The sequence below is a fragment of the Danio rerio genome, chromosome 12 (assembly GCF_049306965.1).
Source record: "Danio rerio strain Tuebingen ecotype United States chromosome 12, GRCz12tu, whole genome shotgun sequence".
NCBI lineage: Eukaryota > Metazoa > Chordata > Actinopteri > Cypriniformes > Danionidae > Danio > Danio rerio.
In genome coordinates, this window is record NC_133187.1 from 5,254,304 (window position 1) to 5,271,475 (window position 17,172).

The 17,172-nt window shown below is 38.2% G+C and overlaps 2 protein-coding genes across 2 annotated transcripts in view; both read right to left on the bottom strand.

The window, feature by feature from the left end:
• fra10ac1 (FRA10A associated CGG repeat 1) overlaps window positions 1-17,172 on the bottom strand; it is an 855,621-nt gene that overhangs the window by 379,582 nt on the left and 458,867 nt on the right. The window lies entirely within an intron of this gene.
• The window catches only part of mapta (microtubule-associated protein tau a), a 68,802-nt gene that overhangs the window by 24,313 nt on the left and 27,317 nt on the right, over window positions 1-17,172 (bottom strand). Inside the window, exons 3-4 of the mRNA XM_068224694.2 lie at window positions 15,283-15,342; window positions 12,315-12,335 (exon numbers count right to left, since the gene is read on the bottom strand). Of these exons, the coding sequence (XP_068080795.1) occupies window positions 12,315-12,335; window positions 15,283-15,342 (81 nt within the window). The remainder of the gene's footprint in view (window positions 1-12,314; window positions 12,336-15,282; window positions 15,343-17,172) is intronic.

Consider the following 17,172-nt stretch of genomic DNA (forward strand, 5'->3'; position numbering starts at 1 on the left):
CATCAATAAACACTTATTTAGGATGTACATTTCTATCCTGTTTTTGGTCATTTTGGGAGTAAACTGTCACTGGGGCTACTTCATGACATGAAGGAGAGATGGACTTGTAATGCAGCGATTGTTTTGTCTGGTGTAGTGTTAGAATCACACAGGAGACGATGCAAAGCCTGTGTTTTACACAAACATCCTGTCATCTACAGTGTAGAGATTCTGGGTTTGCATCTCTTTCATATTTACTTGACTTTATGTGCAAATGAATGGTCAGAGCCAAAGAGAGAATGATCTAGAACACTAGTACACTGCAAAAATATCTTTAAACGAGCAGTTTACAGTATTTTGTAATCATTTATTTTATATTTGTGCTTTTGAATTGCATTATAGGACCTTGATCTTTCTTTTAAGATGCTTCTTCCAACGATGTTTAATCTTGAAACATTCCAAAAAGTGACATTATTTCCTCAAAATTCCACACACAATACGCCATAATGGCAATGTACAAAATAGTTTTTGAAATTGTAGCAAATTTATTAAAAATAAAAAAGCTGAAAAATCACATGTACATCAGTATTCTCAGCCTTTGCCGTGAAGCTCTAAATTGCGCTCAGGTGCATTCTGTTTCCACTGATCATTCTTGAAATGTTTCAGCAGCTTAATGGAGTTCACCTGTGGTCAATTCAGCTGATTGACATGATTTGAAAAGGCATACACCTGTCTATATAAGGTCCCAGGGTTGACAGTGCATGTCAAAGCACAAGCCAAGCAGGAAGACAAAGGAATAGTCTGTAAACCTCCGAGACAGGATTGTCTCGGGGCACAAGGCTGGGGAAGGTTACAGAAAAATTTCTGCCGCTCTGAAAGTTCCAATGAGCACAGCGGCCTCCATCATCCATAGGTGGAAGATGTTTGGAACCACCAGAACTCTTCCTAGAGCTGGCCGGCCATCTGAGCTGAGTGATCAGGGGAGAAGGGCTTTAGTCAAGGAGGTGATCAATAACCTGATGGTCACTTTGTCTGAGCTCCAGCATTCTTCTGTGGAGAGAGGAAAATCTTACAGAAAGATTCAAAGCATACCGCCAGAGTATTAATAGAGTGGCTTTACAACAACTCAGTGAATGTCCTTGAGTGGCCCAGCCAGAGCCCAGACCTACATCCAATTGAACATCTCTGGAGAGGTTTGAAAATGGCTGATAGAGCTTGAGAGGTACTGCAAAAATTGCCAAAGACAGGTGTGCCAAGCTTGTGGCATCATATTCAAAAAGACTTGAGGCTGTAATCGCTGCCAAAGTTGCATCAACAAAGTGTTGAGCAAAGGCTGTGTGTACATGTGATTTTTCAGCTTTTTATTTTGAATAAATTTGCAACAATTTCAAAAACCCTTTTTTCACATTGTCATTATGGGGTATTATGTGTAGAATGTTGAGGAATTAATACATTTAATCCATTATAGAATAAGGCTGTAACATAAAGAATGTGGAAAAAGAGAAGCACTATGAATACTTTCTAGTTGCACTGTATATTCTGGGTTGTTGAAGTACCCTTTAAATAAACCTTTTTTTAAACTTGCCAGTACATTTTACAGCATTATTTCTCTATAAATAACTTTCCATACATTATATTACTTAAAACTACTAAAATGTCAATAGAAGTCTGTAAAGTTGAATTTTCAACATCAAAAGTCGCTGAGCAGAGATCAACATCCCATAATGCAATTCACAACTGTAAATAAACAGTAAACATACATCACAAAATACAGAAACTGCTCATCAACAGATTTTTTTTTTACAGTGTAGACATCTACATCATACTGAAACCAAAAAGGAAACATTTCGTTTAAAGGCAGCTTTGTTTCATTAAGAGCTGTTTTTGGATTAAAGAGGAAGTTTTGAGTTTTCAAACTTGCAGGCTGTTATTGTAGTACAATGATTACTTATAAGTAAAAACCATAGATTTAGGAGAATGTACTTGTCGATTCATGAATTTTTCTTTGAGAATTTAGAAATTAGAGAACTCTTTCCTGCAAAAAAACCTATTGGAACCATTATTTTTTAACAATTTGACTAGTCTGCAACTAAGTTAACAGTGTGAACGTTTCAATTCACAATACTGACAACAGTTTCCAACAATTGTTCCTTATTTAAAAAAAGTGTTTCAATGCAGTTCAGAAAGCTGTAAATGAAAGTGAGGGGATCTGTAAAAGCAGTGCGGCACTAGATGATGGTGTAGTGAACACATGCAAACACACTCATGCACACACAGACATGCCAGACTGAACTCGGCCAGCAAACATGGAGCTCATCGATCGGCGCAAAACAGGCTGCAAGACCACCAGAGGAAACGAAAGAATGACAGAGTGAGAGGCTGAGTGCCCAAAACAAGTACGCCGTGTAGCAAACACAACTGCGGGACAACAGCTCGTTCTCCTCAGCACGCCGTTTATGTTGTAGGACGTGGTGCATAGCGAAGCGGCTCTGTAAAACATAGGTGGAGGCAAACCAAGGAAGAGAAACTGCACTGGGATTCTGTCAGCTGATCTGCACAGACCTTTAAACTGAGCCACCGGCACCAGGGATTTTCTCGGGGAGCCGTGGACACCTTTTGGGGAGCCAACTGTGTTTGCAGACGGATGAGTGTCTTCTGTTTTATTGCTAGCATCAGCTTTCTCCTGCGCTGCTTCAATGCATTCATGAGTTGCAGAAGTATAGGGTGTATCAGGTGTATAAACAGATTCAACGTAAGCCCTGCTGGCCCACGCTGGAAGCTTTTCTTCCTCATGGTTCTCGTTCTCGTAAAAAGACAGTTCTTCCTCTTCTCGAAGGGTCTCGGTGTAAGGAGGCCTGGCTTCAACAATCCTCTCCCCGACTGACGTCAGGTCTTCCAGTGCAGAACTGCGGACCAGAAATGCAGCAGGAGGCTCATTCTCTAGAGACAGGCTCCTGGTGCGGTCGGGACTGACAGACGTCCGCCGGTTGTGGGAATGCACAGGTCTATCAGTCCAGCTGCTTCTCAGGAGGTCTTCGTCCTGCTCTTGTATTCTCTGGTGGTCTGCGTTGCTCCAGTCCGAGTGTTGATCAAAACCGTCAGATGAAAACCCCGCTGCTAAAGCTGGAAACAAAGCTGCTTTTGGCCTTTACTCGTACTGATAAAAATGCATGTCGCTTTTACCATGGTCAGAGAAAGCAATGATAACATCTGTTTCACTTTTCTCTGTTTAAAAAAAAAAAACCTGGTTGAACCCAGTAGATAAAAGAAAACAAAGTGGTTTGCTGGCCTTTAACAGACGGAACATACAGCTGTGATGAACCAGACTTCACACAGAAATATGAGCTGGTAGGTACGATTAAAGAGCAAGTTTGATGGTAAAATGTTTTTAAAAATGTTGTGTCATGAAAAAGAAGTACACTTAACATACTTAATACAATTAAGTATAATGTTTTCTGACACTTGAATGGGTGCTATTCTGGGACGATAACCGTTTTCAAGGTATACCGCGGTTTGGAAAAGTTAAGGTTTTAAAACCGCCAACATTTTCTGTTATACCGTCCCTAAGGTATGATAAGGTAGATTTTTTAAATTAACTTTTTCTTCAGTATCTCCAGCAGAAAAGATATCCAAAAATGCTGTTTAAATGGTAAAGAAATCTGTGTTTTGAAACAAATAAAGACAGCAGAAGTCAATGAATCATTTGAATTAATTAGCCTGACATGTTTACTGCTCCAAAATATTTGAAATGCTTCTCAAAATAAAATATATTGTGTTCAAAGGAGAAAAAACTTGTTTATCCAGACATTTAAAACATACTTTAGAGGGGTAATCACAATATCGTTGTACCGTGATATTTTTTATCAAAGGTTATCATACCGTGAGAATCTTATCTGGCCCATGCCTAGATATTATGCAAATTTATATAACAAATGTTTTAACAAATATATATATATATATATATATATATATATATATATATATATATATATATATATATATATATATATATATATATATATTTAATTCTGTTATTACAAATTAAAAGTCTTTTAAAAGTCTTTTACAAATTAAAACTCTTTTAATTCACCTGAGCAGGAATACATCTTTGTATGTTAATATTTTTCCAATATGACTTTTGTTGTCATTGATATATGGTTAAAGTGTACATTCAAACAAACTGACAAGCATTTATGGAAGAATAAATTATTTAAGTGAATGTACTAAATATACAACACAAACCTGCTGGGTATTTTATTTTACTTAAGTACGCATTTGTAATCGGGTGCTTTACATATGAGTCAAGACAATTCAAATAAAACAAATCTTTAATGATTTACGTGAAGTTTAGTTTTAAACTAATTTCGAGAGAAGCATGTGCTCATGATTTACCCAGCTGGTCCACATTAACTAATTATGATCCTCCAATCAAAGGATCCCAAACCACTATATATATCCTCATTTCCTTTCTACAACTATCTTCGTCTGGAAGAAAGCTTCCTGCTTCTAAAAAGCTTTAGCTCTAAAAGCTTTTACAGCATTGCACTTTTTAGCCCATCAATATGGAAATAACCAACAATATCTACAACTGCAACCAGAGCCCTGCTCTCCCTGAGACTTCAGCCACTGCAATGAAGCCAAACTCTCACCGCTCTTCGCGGTCCATCTGTGGTAACGTAGTATGCTTTAAGGGGAAACTTCTCTCTTTTAGGAGAAACTACTCTCCAAAAGACTAAATATTTCTTATGTCTTTAGAAAAGCAAGACTCTCATAAATAAAAAAATAATTTAAACCATTTTAAAGACACAAACACTATGGACAACGTCCTCCTATAATCTGTAAACAAGCAGAGATTATAACAAACCAAATAAACCCACCTTTCAAGCTTGCTGTCTGTTCACAGGTCCATAACATTTTAACAGCCTGGCTGATTTGACTGCAAGGATCAAAGCAATCCAATCCATAAAACTTTAGTCCACAACATGTTTACATGTTTATAAACATACATGGATACACTGCTGTCATCCAAACTTGTTGCTGGAGTGCTTTCAGTAAAGTAGTATCTTTCAGACAAAAACACTTGTATTATGGTCTAACAAAATGGCTGCCGACCTTTTGATTGACACTTCATTGAGCCAATAGCTGAAAAGAGAAGTGTCACCATCCAAGCTGTCAGAACATGAGATGGTCCCGCCCTCTCTTACGATAGTTATGAACAGACTTGGTTGCAAAGACTTTGTGAATGAATTGGGCCAATTATGCTTCTGATTTCATTCATGTTAAGATTCCAAATGTAATGTTATTTAATCAATCAGATTAAAGTAAAGCCCATAGTAAACATTTAATTGACACAGTTTAATAAGTATTGTTCAAGTGCAAATTAAATGACAACATCATTTTAGAAGTTAAATAAATTAAACAAATAACTAACATAAATAAATAAACATGCATATAAATAAACAAACCCTGCCACTTCCAATAGCTATTTAACTTCTAAAATAAAATTACCCACCTAATGACAATAAGCATCCATCGTTCATAGAAGTCCGATCGTAATATGTCACAGGAATTTAAACTTATCACTTCACCTACTCTACTTTAAAGAGGTATTTTTAAGATCACCAGCCAAGCCATGCTCAATATCCTTGGCCCTCCACTCTCCTGGGGGGGAATGAACGTCTACCAAAACATTTAAAACACTATATGTCTGTCGATTCCTCACCTCGCTAGAGAACTGCGTTCTCACCACTAATTTTTCTGATTTTCTCATTTCAGGTCTAACCTATGGATTCCACCCGGGCACCTCAGCTCTCCCTTCCTATCCTAATATTCAGTCAGCTTTTGCTGATTGAACCAGAAATTGTGGATCATCTTATTTAAAAAGAGATCGACAACCACTTTATGTTTGACCATTCTCTGCCCCACCACTCAAGGTTTACGCATTTGTCCCATAAGCAGTGCAACTTGCAAATTCTCCATCACTGGCTTCTTTCTAACAATCGCAGAATCCCCCACCTTATCCAACTTTAGATGATATTCTAATCACCCCCCCACATTGCCTCCAGCCAAACACCTAGAGATCACCAAAAGGTTTTCGCCAATCTAGGTAGTCTGCTCGCAGAAGGCTGGACCCAATACATTTATCGAATTTCTAGGCATCAACTTCGATTTGCTCAAATTCCAAGCTTCTCTTCCTAAAGAGAAAATTGGCTGAATAATTTCTCTTTATCTTGTATTATAAGAAAGAGACTTGAATTAAACACATACTGTTATCTATCCTCGGCCACCTAAAACTCACAGTGCAAATTTACCTCAAACTTGCCTACTCCAGCTCCCTACCACAAGTCACGATTGAAAAGGCACAATTTCTCGCTCAAAACCCACCCACAATGAACTCCGCTTATGGATTGCTTCCCTAAGCTATGGAACGGCTGTTCCTTCTTCTGCAGAGATTGTTCGCACCCCCATTAGATATTTGTCTATTTACTGGTGCTACCCCATCAGTTGGGTTCCAAGGGTACTCAGAGGCCACTGGTTGCCACCACATGGCCCCCTCAATCTATTTCCACTCTAGAAACCATTGTTCATCAGCTTTCTTCAAACTGTACCCAATAGTCGCTGCCCCCATACTATGGGGAGACGAATGGTCCACCTCTAGGATTCTCATTTATTGTGTTGAGGAAGAAACAATATAATGCATAGACAAAGGCGTTCCTACTCTCTAAGCTTTAATGCTACTTTTAAGATGTCTTATTTGACATTAGTCAATTTATCATGTCTGCATAATACGTGCCAGGTTGCAAAACCAAATCACTGACTCTCTCTCATTTTCTTTCCAGAAACTTTGGTCACTGGCTACAGAAGTGGACCCCAACTCAACGCCTGTCCATCCCTTTCCACAAATGACATTACCTTAAGCCACCCCCATTATAACCTCCACCAAACTCCATATCACTTACCATTAAAGTAGTAACCTTCAGACCCTTCAGTCACACATCACAGCATGAAACATTTAAACTCAACCCTCACTCCAACCCACCATAGCAGATCTAATTTTGTGTGATGAGGAAAGAAAGGGTTTCCTCGTCCTGCAAAGTAAGATAGATCTATTGACAAAGAACATTTCATTTACATCTTCAACATTCCTGGCCTCACCCACCCAGTCCAAACTCTCTAGTATACCTACACTCGAGGATTATAAGAAACAAACCCCCTAGCCCCCCTTTTTACTGATGACGCTAATCGTCCAGTATCACATCTCTGGTTCCAGAAACACCTCAAAGTTGTCCACCTCTCAGGATTTCCTCCCGAACCAATCTCCAGCCATTCATTCAGAATTGGCATTATTAAAAGGCTTTCCCAACACCAGATCCAGACCCTTGGTCATTGGTTCTCTGAAGCCTTTCAAATCCTACATTCGCCTCTGTCTTTTCATCTCAAAGAACCCAAGTTGTTTCTTTCAAACCTCTCAGCCCAATCTTGGCCACCCCTTTATTCTCAAGCCAAAGCCATCTATCTGTCCATCCCTAGCAAACCCCCTCACGGCTCAGACTCCCGCTGGAGTATATATGAGCTTCAGCTCTCGCAGAGCTTAACATGACCCTCTTTCTGTTCCCCCTGCCAGCATTGAGTTCCTCTGCTGTTTCCTCCTAGTTCTTTACTCCCTGCCTTTGACTCTCATGTAATCTCCTTGCTACATCAGCATCACCCTAAGCTCAGATTTCGCAGGGGTCAACATGAGCTTTGGCTCTGACAAGAGCCTACCCTATCACCCTCTCCTTTCTGTTCCCCCTGCCAGCGTTGAGTAATTCCGCTGTTCCCTCCTAGCTCTTTACCCCTTGCCTTTGGCTCTCTGGTAACCTCCTTGCTCCATCTGCATCACCCAAGCTCAGACTCTCGCAAGGGTCAACACGAGCTTCGGCTCTCGCAAGAGCCTCACCTTTCACCCTCTCCTTTCTGTTCCTACTGCCAGTGTTGAGTGCTTCCACTGTTCCCTCCTAGCTCTTTACCCCTCGCCTTTGGCTCTCATGTTACCACCTTGCTCAATCTGCTTAAAGCTCAGACTCCTGTAGGGGTCAACACAAGTTTCGGCTCTCCCAAGAGCCTCCCCTTTCACCCTCTCTTTTCTGTTATCCCTGCCAGCGTTGAGTACTTCCGCTGTTTCCTCCTAGCTCTTCACTCCTTGCCTTTGGCCCTCTCATAACCTCCTTGCTCTATCTGCATCACCCAAGCTCAGACTCTCGCAAGGGTCAACATGAGCTTCGGCTCTCGCAAGAGCCTCACCTTTCACCCTCTCCTTTCAGTTCCTCCTGCCAGTGTTGAGTGCTTCCACTGTTCCCTCCTAGCTCTTTACCCCTCGCCTTTGGCTCTCTTGTTACCACCTTGCTCAATCTGCTTAAAGCTCAGACTCCTGTAGGGGTCAACACAAGTTTCGGCTCTCCCAAGAGCCTCCCCTTTCACCCTCTCTTTTCTGTTATCCCTGCCAGCGTTGAGTACTTCCGCTGTTTCCTCCTAACTCTTCACTCCTTGCCTTTGGCCCTCTCATAACCTCCTTGCTCTATCTGCATCACCCTAAGCTCAGACTCCTGCAGGGGTCAACGCAAGCTGTGGCTCTCATAAGAACCTCACCTATCAACCTCTCCTTTCTGTATGCCCTGCCAGCGATAAGCGCTTCTGCTGTTCCCTCCAATCTCTTAAGTCCTTGCCTTGACTCTCAACTAACCTCTTTCCTCCATCTTAGCATCACCCAAAGCTCAAACCCCCACAGGGGTCAACACGAGCTTCGGCTCTCGCAAGAGCCTCCCCTATCACCCTCACCTTCCTGTTTCCACTGCCTGAAATGAGTGCTTATGCTGCATCATTTTATTTATTCTGTATTGTCATTCATCAGTTTCTACATTTTGTTTAATCTGTATAGTAGTTCATTAGCATTACATGTTATCATATTCTGTATTTTGCATAGTAATCTCGTTATCTCCAACAGCTCTCCCCTTTTTTCTTTCCCCCCTGTCAGCGTTGTATGCTCCCTCTGCCTTAGTATCTTATTGCATAATTTGTATATTCTGTATAGTACTTGTGTTGGATATTTGTGTTTCTTACAGCTGCTCTCCCCCCTTTTACCTGCCCTGCAGCATCAAGCACCTTTGCAGCTCCAATTAATTTATTCTGCATAATGGTTTATTGTTATATCTTGTATTGTATCATTTGCATAAAAATTGTTTATTATATCTGTTACTTCCAGCCACCTTGCCCATTTCTTTTCCCATTCCAGTGTGGAGTGTTTCCGCTGCACCAGTTTATTTGTTTTCCTTATAGTTATTGATAAATGTCTACATTGTGTTCATTCTGCATAGTAGTCCATTTGTATTTCATGTATTATATTGTGTATTTCTGGATAATAATCATTTTACTCCCAGCAGCTCTCCCCTTTCCACTTGCCAGAATTGAGTGCCTTACTGTTTTCTACCAGCTGTTTACTCATTGTTTTTGACTCCCATCCAACCTCCTTCCTCCACATTAACATCACCCTAAGCTCTGACTCCTGCCGGAGTCAATAGGAGTTTCGGCTCTCGCAAGAGCCTCACCTATCGCCTTCACCTTCCAGTTTCCCCTGCCAGTGTCGAGTGTTTCCGCTGCATCAGTTTATTTATTCTTTATAGTTATTCACCAGTATCGGCATTGACATGTTTATTCTGCATAGTAGTTCATTAGCATTTCATGTTCTGTATTTTGCATAGTAACCTTGTTACTTCAACAGCACCCCCCTTTTTTCTCTCCCCTTACCAGCGTTGTGGGCTCCCGCTGCATTAGTATCTTTCTTATTGATTATTTTGCATATTATGCATAGTAATTGTATAGCATATTTTTGTTAATTACAGCTGTTTTTCTTCTGCCAGCGCTAAGTGCTTCCGCTGCTTACTGCATTTTATTATGCATAGTATTTCCCTAATGTTTCATGTTTTGATTTTATTGTTAATATATTAAATCTGTGTTAATACCAGCTTCCTTCCCCTCTCTTTCTCCCTGCCAGTTTCTAGCAACATGCCAACATTGAGTGCTTCTGCTGCATAGCAGTTGTATATTCAATACAGTAATTTATATAGCATTGTTTCCTCCAGCTTCTCTCCTTTGTTTACCCCCAACAGCTTTTTATGCTTCCGCTACCAAATCTCTTCCCTCCTCTTACAGCCAGCTCCACACCCTTCATTATTACATCTCACAAACCTTCTCTTAAGCACTGACTCCCGTAGAGGGCCCATTTAAGCCCCAATTTACACACGAGTCTCCACCCACCCTCTAAGCCACTCAGACTCCCTCAGACTTCCTAACGTTATTTCTTAGCCACCAAGCCCACCCTGCCCTTCACACACTCCCTAGAAAGCTTTTCCCCCACTTTTTATCAGTTCTTCACATATATATCCAGCAGCCGGATATAGCACTTTTTCTTTGCACTTTGGGGAGTTCCTGTGTAAACACGCGGCTGCTGTCCCGAGCGCTTATCATTGGCTTTTTGGGGAGTTTGAGATAGACCTGAGCTCAATCTCCACTCGCCCTGCAAAAGGGGGGGAGCCCTGGGCTCGAGGATCCCTTGAGCTCAGGGCTCTCTCCCGGGACAGCATGCCAAACAAGCTATGTATAAATCATGAGCTAAGTGTGAACTCTTGAAGTGAAGTTTAGTTTTAAACTAATTTCGAGAGAAGCATGTGCTCATGATTTACCCAGCTGGTCCACATTAACTAATTATGATCCTCCAATCAAAGGATCCCAAACCACTATATATATCCTCATTTCCTTTCTACAACTATCTTCGTCTGGAAGAAACCCCCCCTCCTCCCCTTCTTCCTCCTTTATCCAGAATGGGCGGCACGGTGGCCCAGTGACTAGCACTGTTGCCTCACAGCAAGAATACCAATGGTGTTGGGTCCTCGCTGAGCCATCTGGTATTTCTGTGTGGAGTTTGCATGTTCTCCCCGTGTCCGCGTGGGTTTCCCCCGGGTTCCCCGGTTTCCTCCCACCATCCAAATGTGCTCTATATTATAGATAAAACAAGCCTAAACCTTTTTTATAATGTCTTACTCTCAGGAAGTTCGCCTTGGCCTCAGCAGCGGGGGAGTTTGAGATAGACCTGAGCTCAATCTCCACTCGCCCTGCAAAAGGGGGGGAGCCCTGGGCTCGAGGATCCCTTGAGCTCAGGGCTCTCTCCCGGGACAGCATGCCAAACAAGCTATGTATAAATCATGAGCTAAGTGTGAACTCTTGAAATGTATTTTAGATGTTCAGTTTTCAGTTTTAACATTTTTGACAGCACCTTTTTTAGAAGTGAACTTAAGCTTGTTATTCAAAAAAAATGTAATCCCTTTAAATACATGTACAGTTGAAGTCAGAATTATTAGCCCCCCTTTTTATTTTATCCCCCAATTTCTGTTTAATGGAGAGAATATTTTTTTCAACACATTTCTAATCATAATAGTTTTAATAACTCATCTCTAATAACTGATTTATTTTATCTTTGCCATGATGACAGTAAATAATATTTGACTAGATATTTTTCAAGACACTTCTATACAGCTTAAAGTGACATTTAAAGGCTTAATTAGGTTAATTATGTTAACTAGGCAGGTTAGAATAATTAGGCAAAAAAAAATCTATAGCTTAAAGGGGCTAATAATTTTGTCTTTAAAATGGTGTTTAAAAAACAATAGCTGCTTTTATTCTAGCTGAAATAAAAACAAGACTTTCTCCAGAAGAAAAAATATTGTCAGACATACTGTGAAAATTTCCTTGCTTTGTTAAACATCATCTGGGAAATTAAAAAAAAAAAAATCAAAGAGGGGCTAATAATTCTTTCTTCAACTGTAGGTTGAATTTATTTAATGTAATCTGCTACAATATAAAACACATTGCAAACATTATAAAACAAATGCACATTAAAGTGGACTTTTTATTTATAAGGCAGCGCTATAACAGAAAAAAACATCTTTATTTTTTATTTTAATTAATCAGTTTTTTCAAACACACCTCATTAATGCCACTGGTTGAAAATGCAATAGTTTAAAGTCAAACTTATGTCATTTGCATATTGTTGTTAAAGCAAAATTCTGCTCTTTGAAAGCACCTAGTAGCTCCTCGTCATTAACATGAAGAAAATAAACAAATCTCTGTGTATTAATGAAACTAAACAACTAAAATACAGAACCATGACATGGAGCACTACTAGAACAAGATGGAAAAGCAATAATTTATTAAAAATACATCTACTAGATGATAATACATGAATCAGAACATCACAATGAACCATCACACTAATGAATTAGTAGTAAAAAGCAGTGCTTTACCTGTGGGTGCCATTCCTCCAGCTTAATATTGATCAGCATATGCAGCAAACAGAGACATAAACATAAACAACAAGTTAGAGGATTATACAGCCTAGCACGCCATCAATACAGTACTACACCTCATTTCTTTAATACAAAAGCCACTAATGCCTGCAATTACAGCATTGTGACTTGGGAGAAAAAGAGCTTTGGCTGAATTCCGACTTGGCGCAAAGCATTAATTCCACTTGGCATAACATCACACCTACTGAGGCCTCTGTGACCAATCACATGGGAACTAAACTGGGAATGGTGCTGCTGGAGTCTCCCCTGAGTTTATTTTCATTTAAAAGCCTGAGAGCTGTCAGCATGCCCCGGCGGTGATGTCAAAATTAAACGGTGTCCTTTTAGACATACATATTATCTTACACTTAAAAAAAAAAACAGCTTATTATAAGTGCGATATTAATTCACAAAAATAACTTTTATTCCTTTTCACACATTATTTTTATTACGTGAAAAATTTATAATTTATATAAAATTTATAATTTATAAACAAATATATATTTTATAAAATTTATAAAGACACACTGACTGGGAAAAAATGCTTTTCTCACTTATAGTTTCTGTCTTGTTTCTAGTCCAAATAACTTAAAATTTATGAACCAAGAGGCATTTTCTAGACAAACAAAACATATTGTGATTTTCAGAAAAAATAAATCAAAATTAAGCAAGTTTTTTTCCCTTAAAACAAGCAATGAACTGAGCAAAATCAACTTATTTCAAATAAAAAAATAGTATTTTTCCTACCCCATTGGGAGATTATTTAGCTTGTTTTAAGAAAACACTCACTTAATTTTGACATATTAATTCTGAAAACAAGACAATATTTTTGCTTGTCTAAGAAATGCTTCTTGATTTAACAACTTTGAGACATTTGGACTTAAGAGTAAGAACGTAAGAGTAAGAAAAGCATTTTTGCAGTGCTTACGTCCTTTTCGATTGTACAATATTATAATGTGGCCTTAAAAGACTGTAGTCCGTTTGTAAACAGATATATTTGCATCACAATTGTATCTTCACACTAAAAAATCCAACTTACAAACTGTTAACTCAGTTTAAAACTCTAAGTTATGTGGACATATTTTTGAACTCAGTTGAATTAACTCATAAAAAATGATTTAACTGCATGTTTGATGAATGAAAGTAAAAAAGTTGAAAGTAACTGGCTGCAAAGAAATGTTGAGTTTATTTAGCTTTAGTGGTTTAAGTTGTGCCAAATTATTCAATTAAGTATACTTGACTTAAACCAGCATTTTCAGTCAACTTAAATAAAAAATGGGCACAATCTCAGCCACTGAAGATTAATAAACTTGACATTTCTTTGCAGCCGGTTGCTTTATAATTTTAAGTTAACTCAACTTTTTATTTTTTACATCGCATATTTAGGTTATTTTCAGTGTAATAAAGTTACCTGGTATGCTCATACTTTACAAACACAGCCCAATTTTTCGCCAGTTTTTAAGCGAGGAGTTGTGACTCAGTATGTGTGTAATGTACTGGTTTTGTGACTTGACATCCAAGGGACTTTTAATTTTCAATAAGCCAGCTGAAACGCTTCCTGTGAACTGTTACGTTATTATAAATTCAAATCTGGATTCTTTAAAATTAATAATCTTCACAGCTTGATGAATATTCAGTCAGTGCTCAGCATAATTGAGTACATCCCATTTTGAAAAGGAATATTTGTATCCATTTCTCGGTGAATATAGGCTATGTATTTAGGTACATTTAAACAAAACAGATTTATTAAACAGATATATTTATCTAAATAATATTTTAGTCTCCAAACATATTTAGAAATTGAAAGAGAATACAATTAAATTCAAGCAATATATGTGCACAAATATAATATCGTTTAGCTTCCTATCAAAAATATTTAAAAGGGTGTACTTATTAATGTTGAGCACTGTATGACATCAAGTGGGCATCAGACGGACAAGAAGCACTGCATTATATTCCACTGACCCATGCCATGTCTTTAAAATATGGAAATTTATTTTACCACAGTATCTTCAATGGAGTTTCAGCGCTCAGCTGTTGCTTCTGATGTCTTTTATCTTGTTATATGCTTAACTAAATGAATGCTAAAGTCTATTTAACTCAATTTTTTTAATATAAAATTACATTATTGATACTTTAAAAATAAGTTTTTGAAATTGAAAATACCCACATCAACCTTTCACCGCAAATTCATCAGTGGCTGAAAAACACTTGCACTACTTTGTCAGTCCATACAGTGTCACCACTGAGCCAGACCCTTCAAAATATGAGCTCACAGAACAAAAACAACAAATTACTGAAGACACCAAAAATGATAACTTAGGTTAGTGCTCGAGTGAGCAGGGAAACACACCTGCAACTCTACTTGAAACAAGTACAAACATTTTTTATAGACAAAGATAAGGGTGATGTTATTCTAGTGGGAATGTGCTGACAGCCAGAGTTTGTGCACCCTATAAAATGGAGAGTACTTCATTTGCTTTTGGCTTTAACATTATAAGTTAGTTTAGTATAGGTGGTGTGTTATTCTTAAATAAGATAAAGCACTTATCATTTACTGCCAATTAATCAGAAGCTGTTTAAATGTACAGAAGCATTATTAACCTGTATTATAAAATATTACCACACAGAGAAAATGTAACACATTTTTTGTGCCACCCAACATGCTTGAAGCAACATAATATAATATCTACATAAAGTTCAACATAGGCACATATTTTTCAGGATTTCAAAGAAATAAAAGGTAAAAGGCACTTCAACCAGAAGCAAATGCATCCTGCAAGCTTAAGAAATGAGATAAAAACACTGTAAAAAATGAGAGAAATTAGGGTGTAAGGCATCCACATAAATAAAAGCACAAAAGGCATTTAAGCAAAGGATGTCAGTAAAAAAAGAGGCAGCAGTTGATGGAGCAGAAGGTCCATACCGCTCGCCACTTCTGCACCAGGATCTTCTGTCTCATCCCCTCTTGAATCCTCCGGGCTCTCTATGAAACAATTAGTTCAACAGCACTTTATACACCAAGCTACTTAAGCAGGTACATTTGTGCTGTTCACGTCATTAAAGCAAGCCAGAAATGAAAGCTTAAGAGCTGCAGAGTTAGTTGAGTTTCACAGGGCTCTGCTGAAAATTATTCAGACAGCAGAATTATTCACACAACAATAGAATAATCACAGCAAAGAGGGTTGAAATACTGTTGGAGTCACTTTCAGAATCACTTTCAGCATTATTTTTTCGGTTGATAACTGATACACACATTGACAGCCAATCATCAAAATCAGCATGTACAGTTAAAGTCAAAAATATTAGCCCTCCTCTGAAATATCTCCAAGAAATGTTTAACATACCAAGGAAATTTTCATAGTATTTTCTATTTTGTTCTGATGAAAGCATTTTGTTTGGATAGTTTTAAAATAAGTTTTAAGGTTATTAATGTTATTAGCCCCTTAAGAAATATATATTTTTTTCTATTGTCTACAGAACAAACCACTGTTATCCATTGACTTGCCTAACTATCTTTACTTTCTTTAAAATAATAATGTAGTTAGTAATTACACACTAGTTTCTTGCAAAATAAGTAGAAAAAATTCACAATTTTTCAGTCACAATTAGGATTCGAATTTAGTAGTTAAAATTATTATGTCAACAAAATCTCTCCATTAAGAAACATTTGGGAAATATTTTGAATTCAGCTCAGGGCTTAATTTGTGTCGGAACACGGTGGATCCGGATCCAGCACCTCGGAAATCTGATTCACCACCTCATTTTACCAATCTTCAACCGCTCTTTCACTTTGTTCCACGACTCCCCAACTCTCTTTACTTCCATCCGCGACAACCAACTCCCACCCTGGCTCTTAACTTACGTCCGCTCACCCCTCCGCTATCCAACGGCCAGCTTTCCAGCCCACTGACTCTTCAATTTTGTGCACTACACCTCTACATCCTCGGGTAGTATGCCAGATCCATTACCCCGATCAGGGACCTTGCGATTCACAAATTAAGCACTGGTTCAGCTGTATAGTAAGCAGAATGTTGATGCAATATAGTTATCTACAAATTTATCATCCTTGGGTCACATGAACACAACTTCAATAAAAAGGAAAAAACACACACGCATAAATGGAAATTAGGACATTTTACACACTTTATGTATTTATAATGGTAAAGATAATGAGAGGCATTCGATTACATAAATTAACATTAAGTCATAAAAGAAGCCAATTTCAAGGGAAAGGGAAGACTAAATGTTTTTCAAAGCATATTGTGACTGTAGCAAGGCATACCACATTGCTTCTCCTCTACTGTAGTGTGCTCCTGTTCTTCTTAAAACTCCTCTGTGGGAGAATGATGATTAAAAAAGCTTCAGTAAACACTTAAAAATGAACGACTGCCCTTAAATCTATAAATGAGACCGTTTAATAAGATTTTAAAAGTATTTTCTTCAGCTGGATGCTTGAACTTGGCTAGGGAAAAAATAAATGCATTAATTTAGCAAAGCTTGCCATACGGACAAATGAAGATAATAAAAGCAAATCCAAATTCCATGATCAAATCAACAAATTCTCTTTCTTATTGAACTAACAAGAAACAGACATTGTGCAAAACATCCAAAAGAAATCGAGTCAATATTTAGCGTTGTTTTTTAAAAGTATAATCCATACTTTTAAAAAACAACGCTAAATATTGACTCGATTTCTTAATTAAGTTTTCTGAAGGCGACACAGAGTGTATCACACGCTGAGGCACATACACCTCACCAGTATCTGCTTTTCTAAACAGTTTATATACCATACCTGTCAACCCTCCCATTTTTA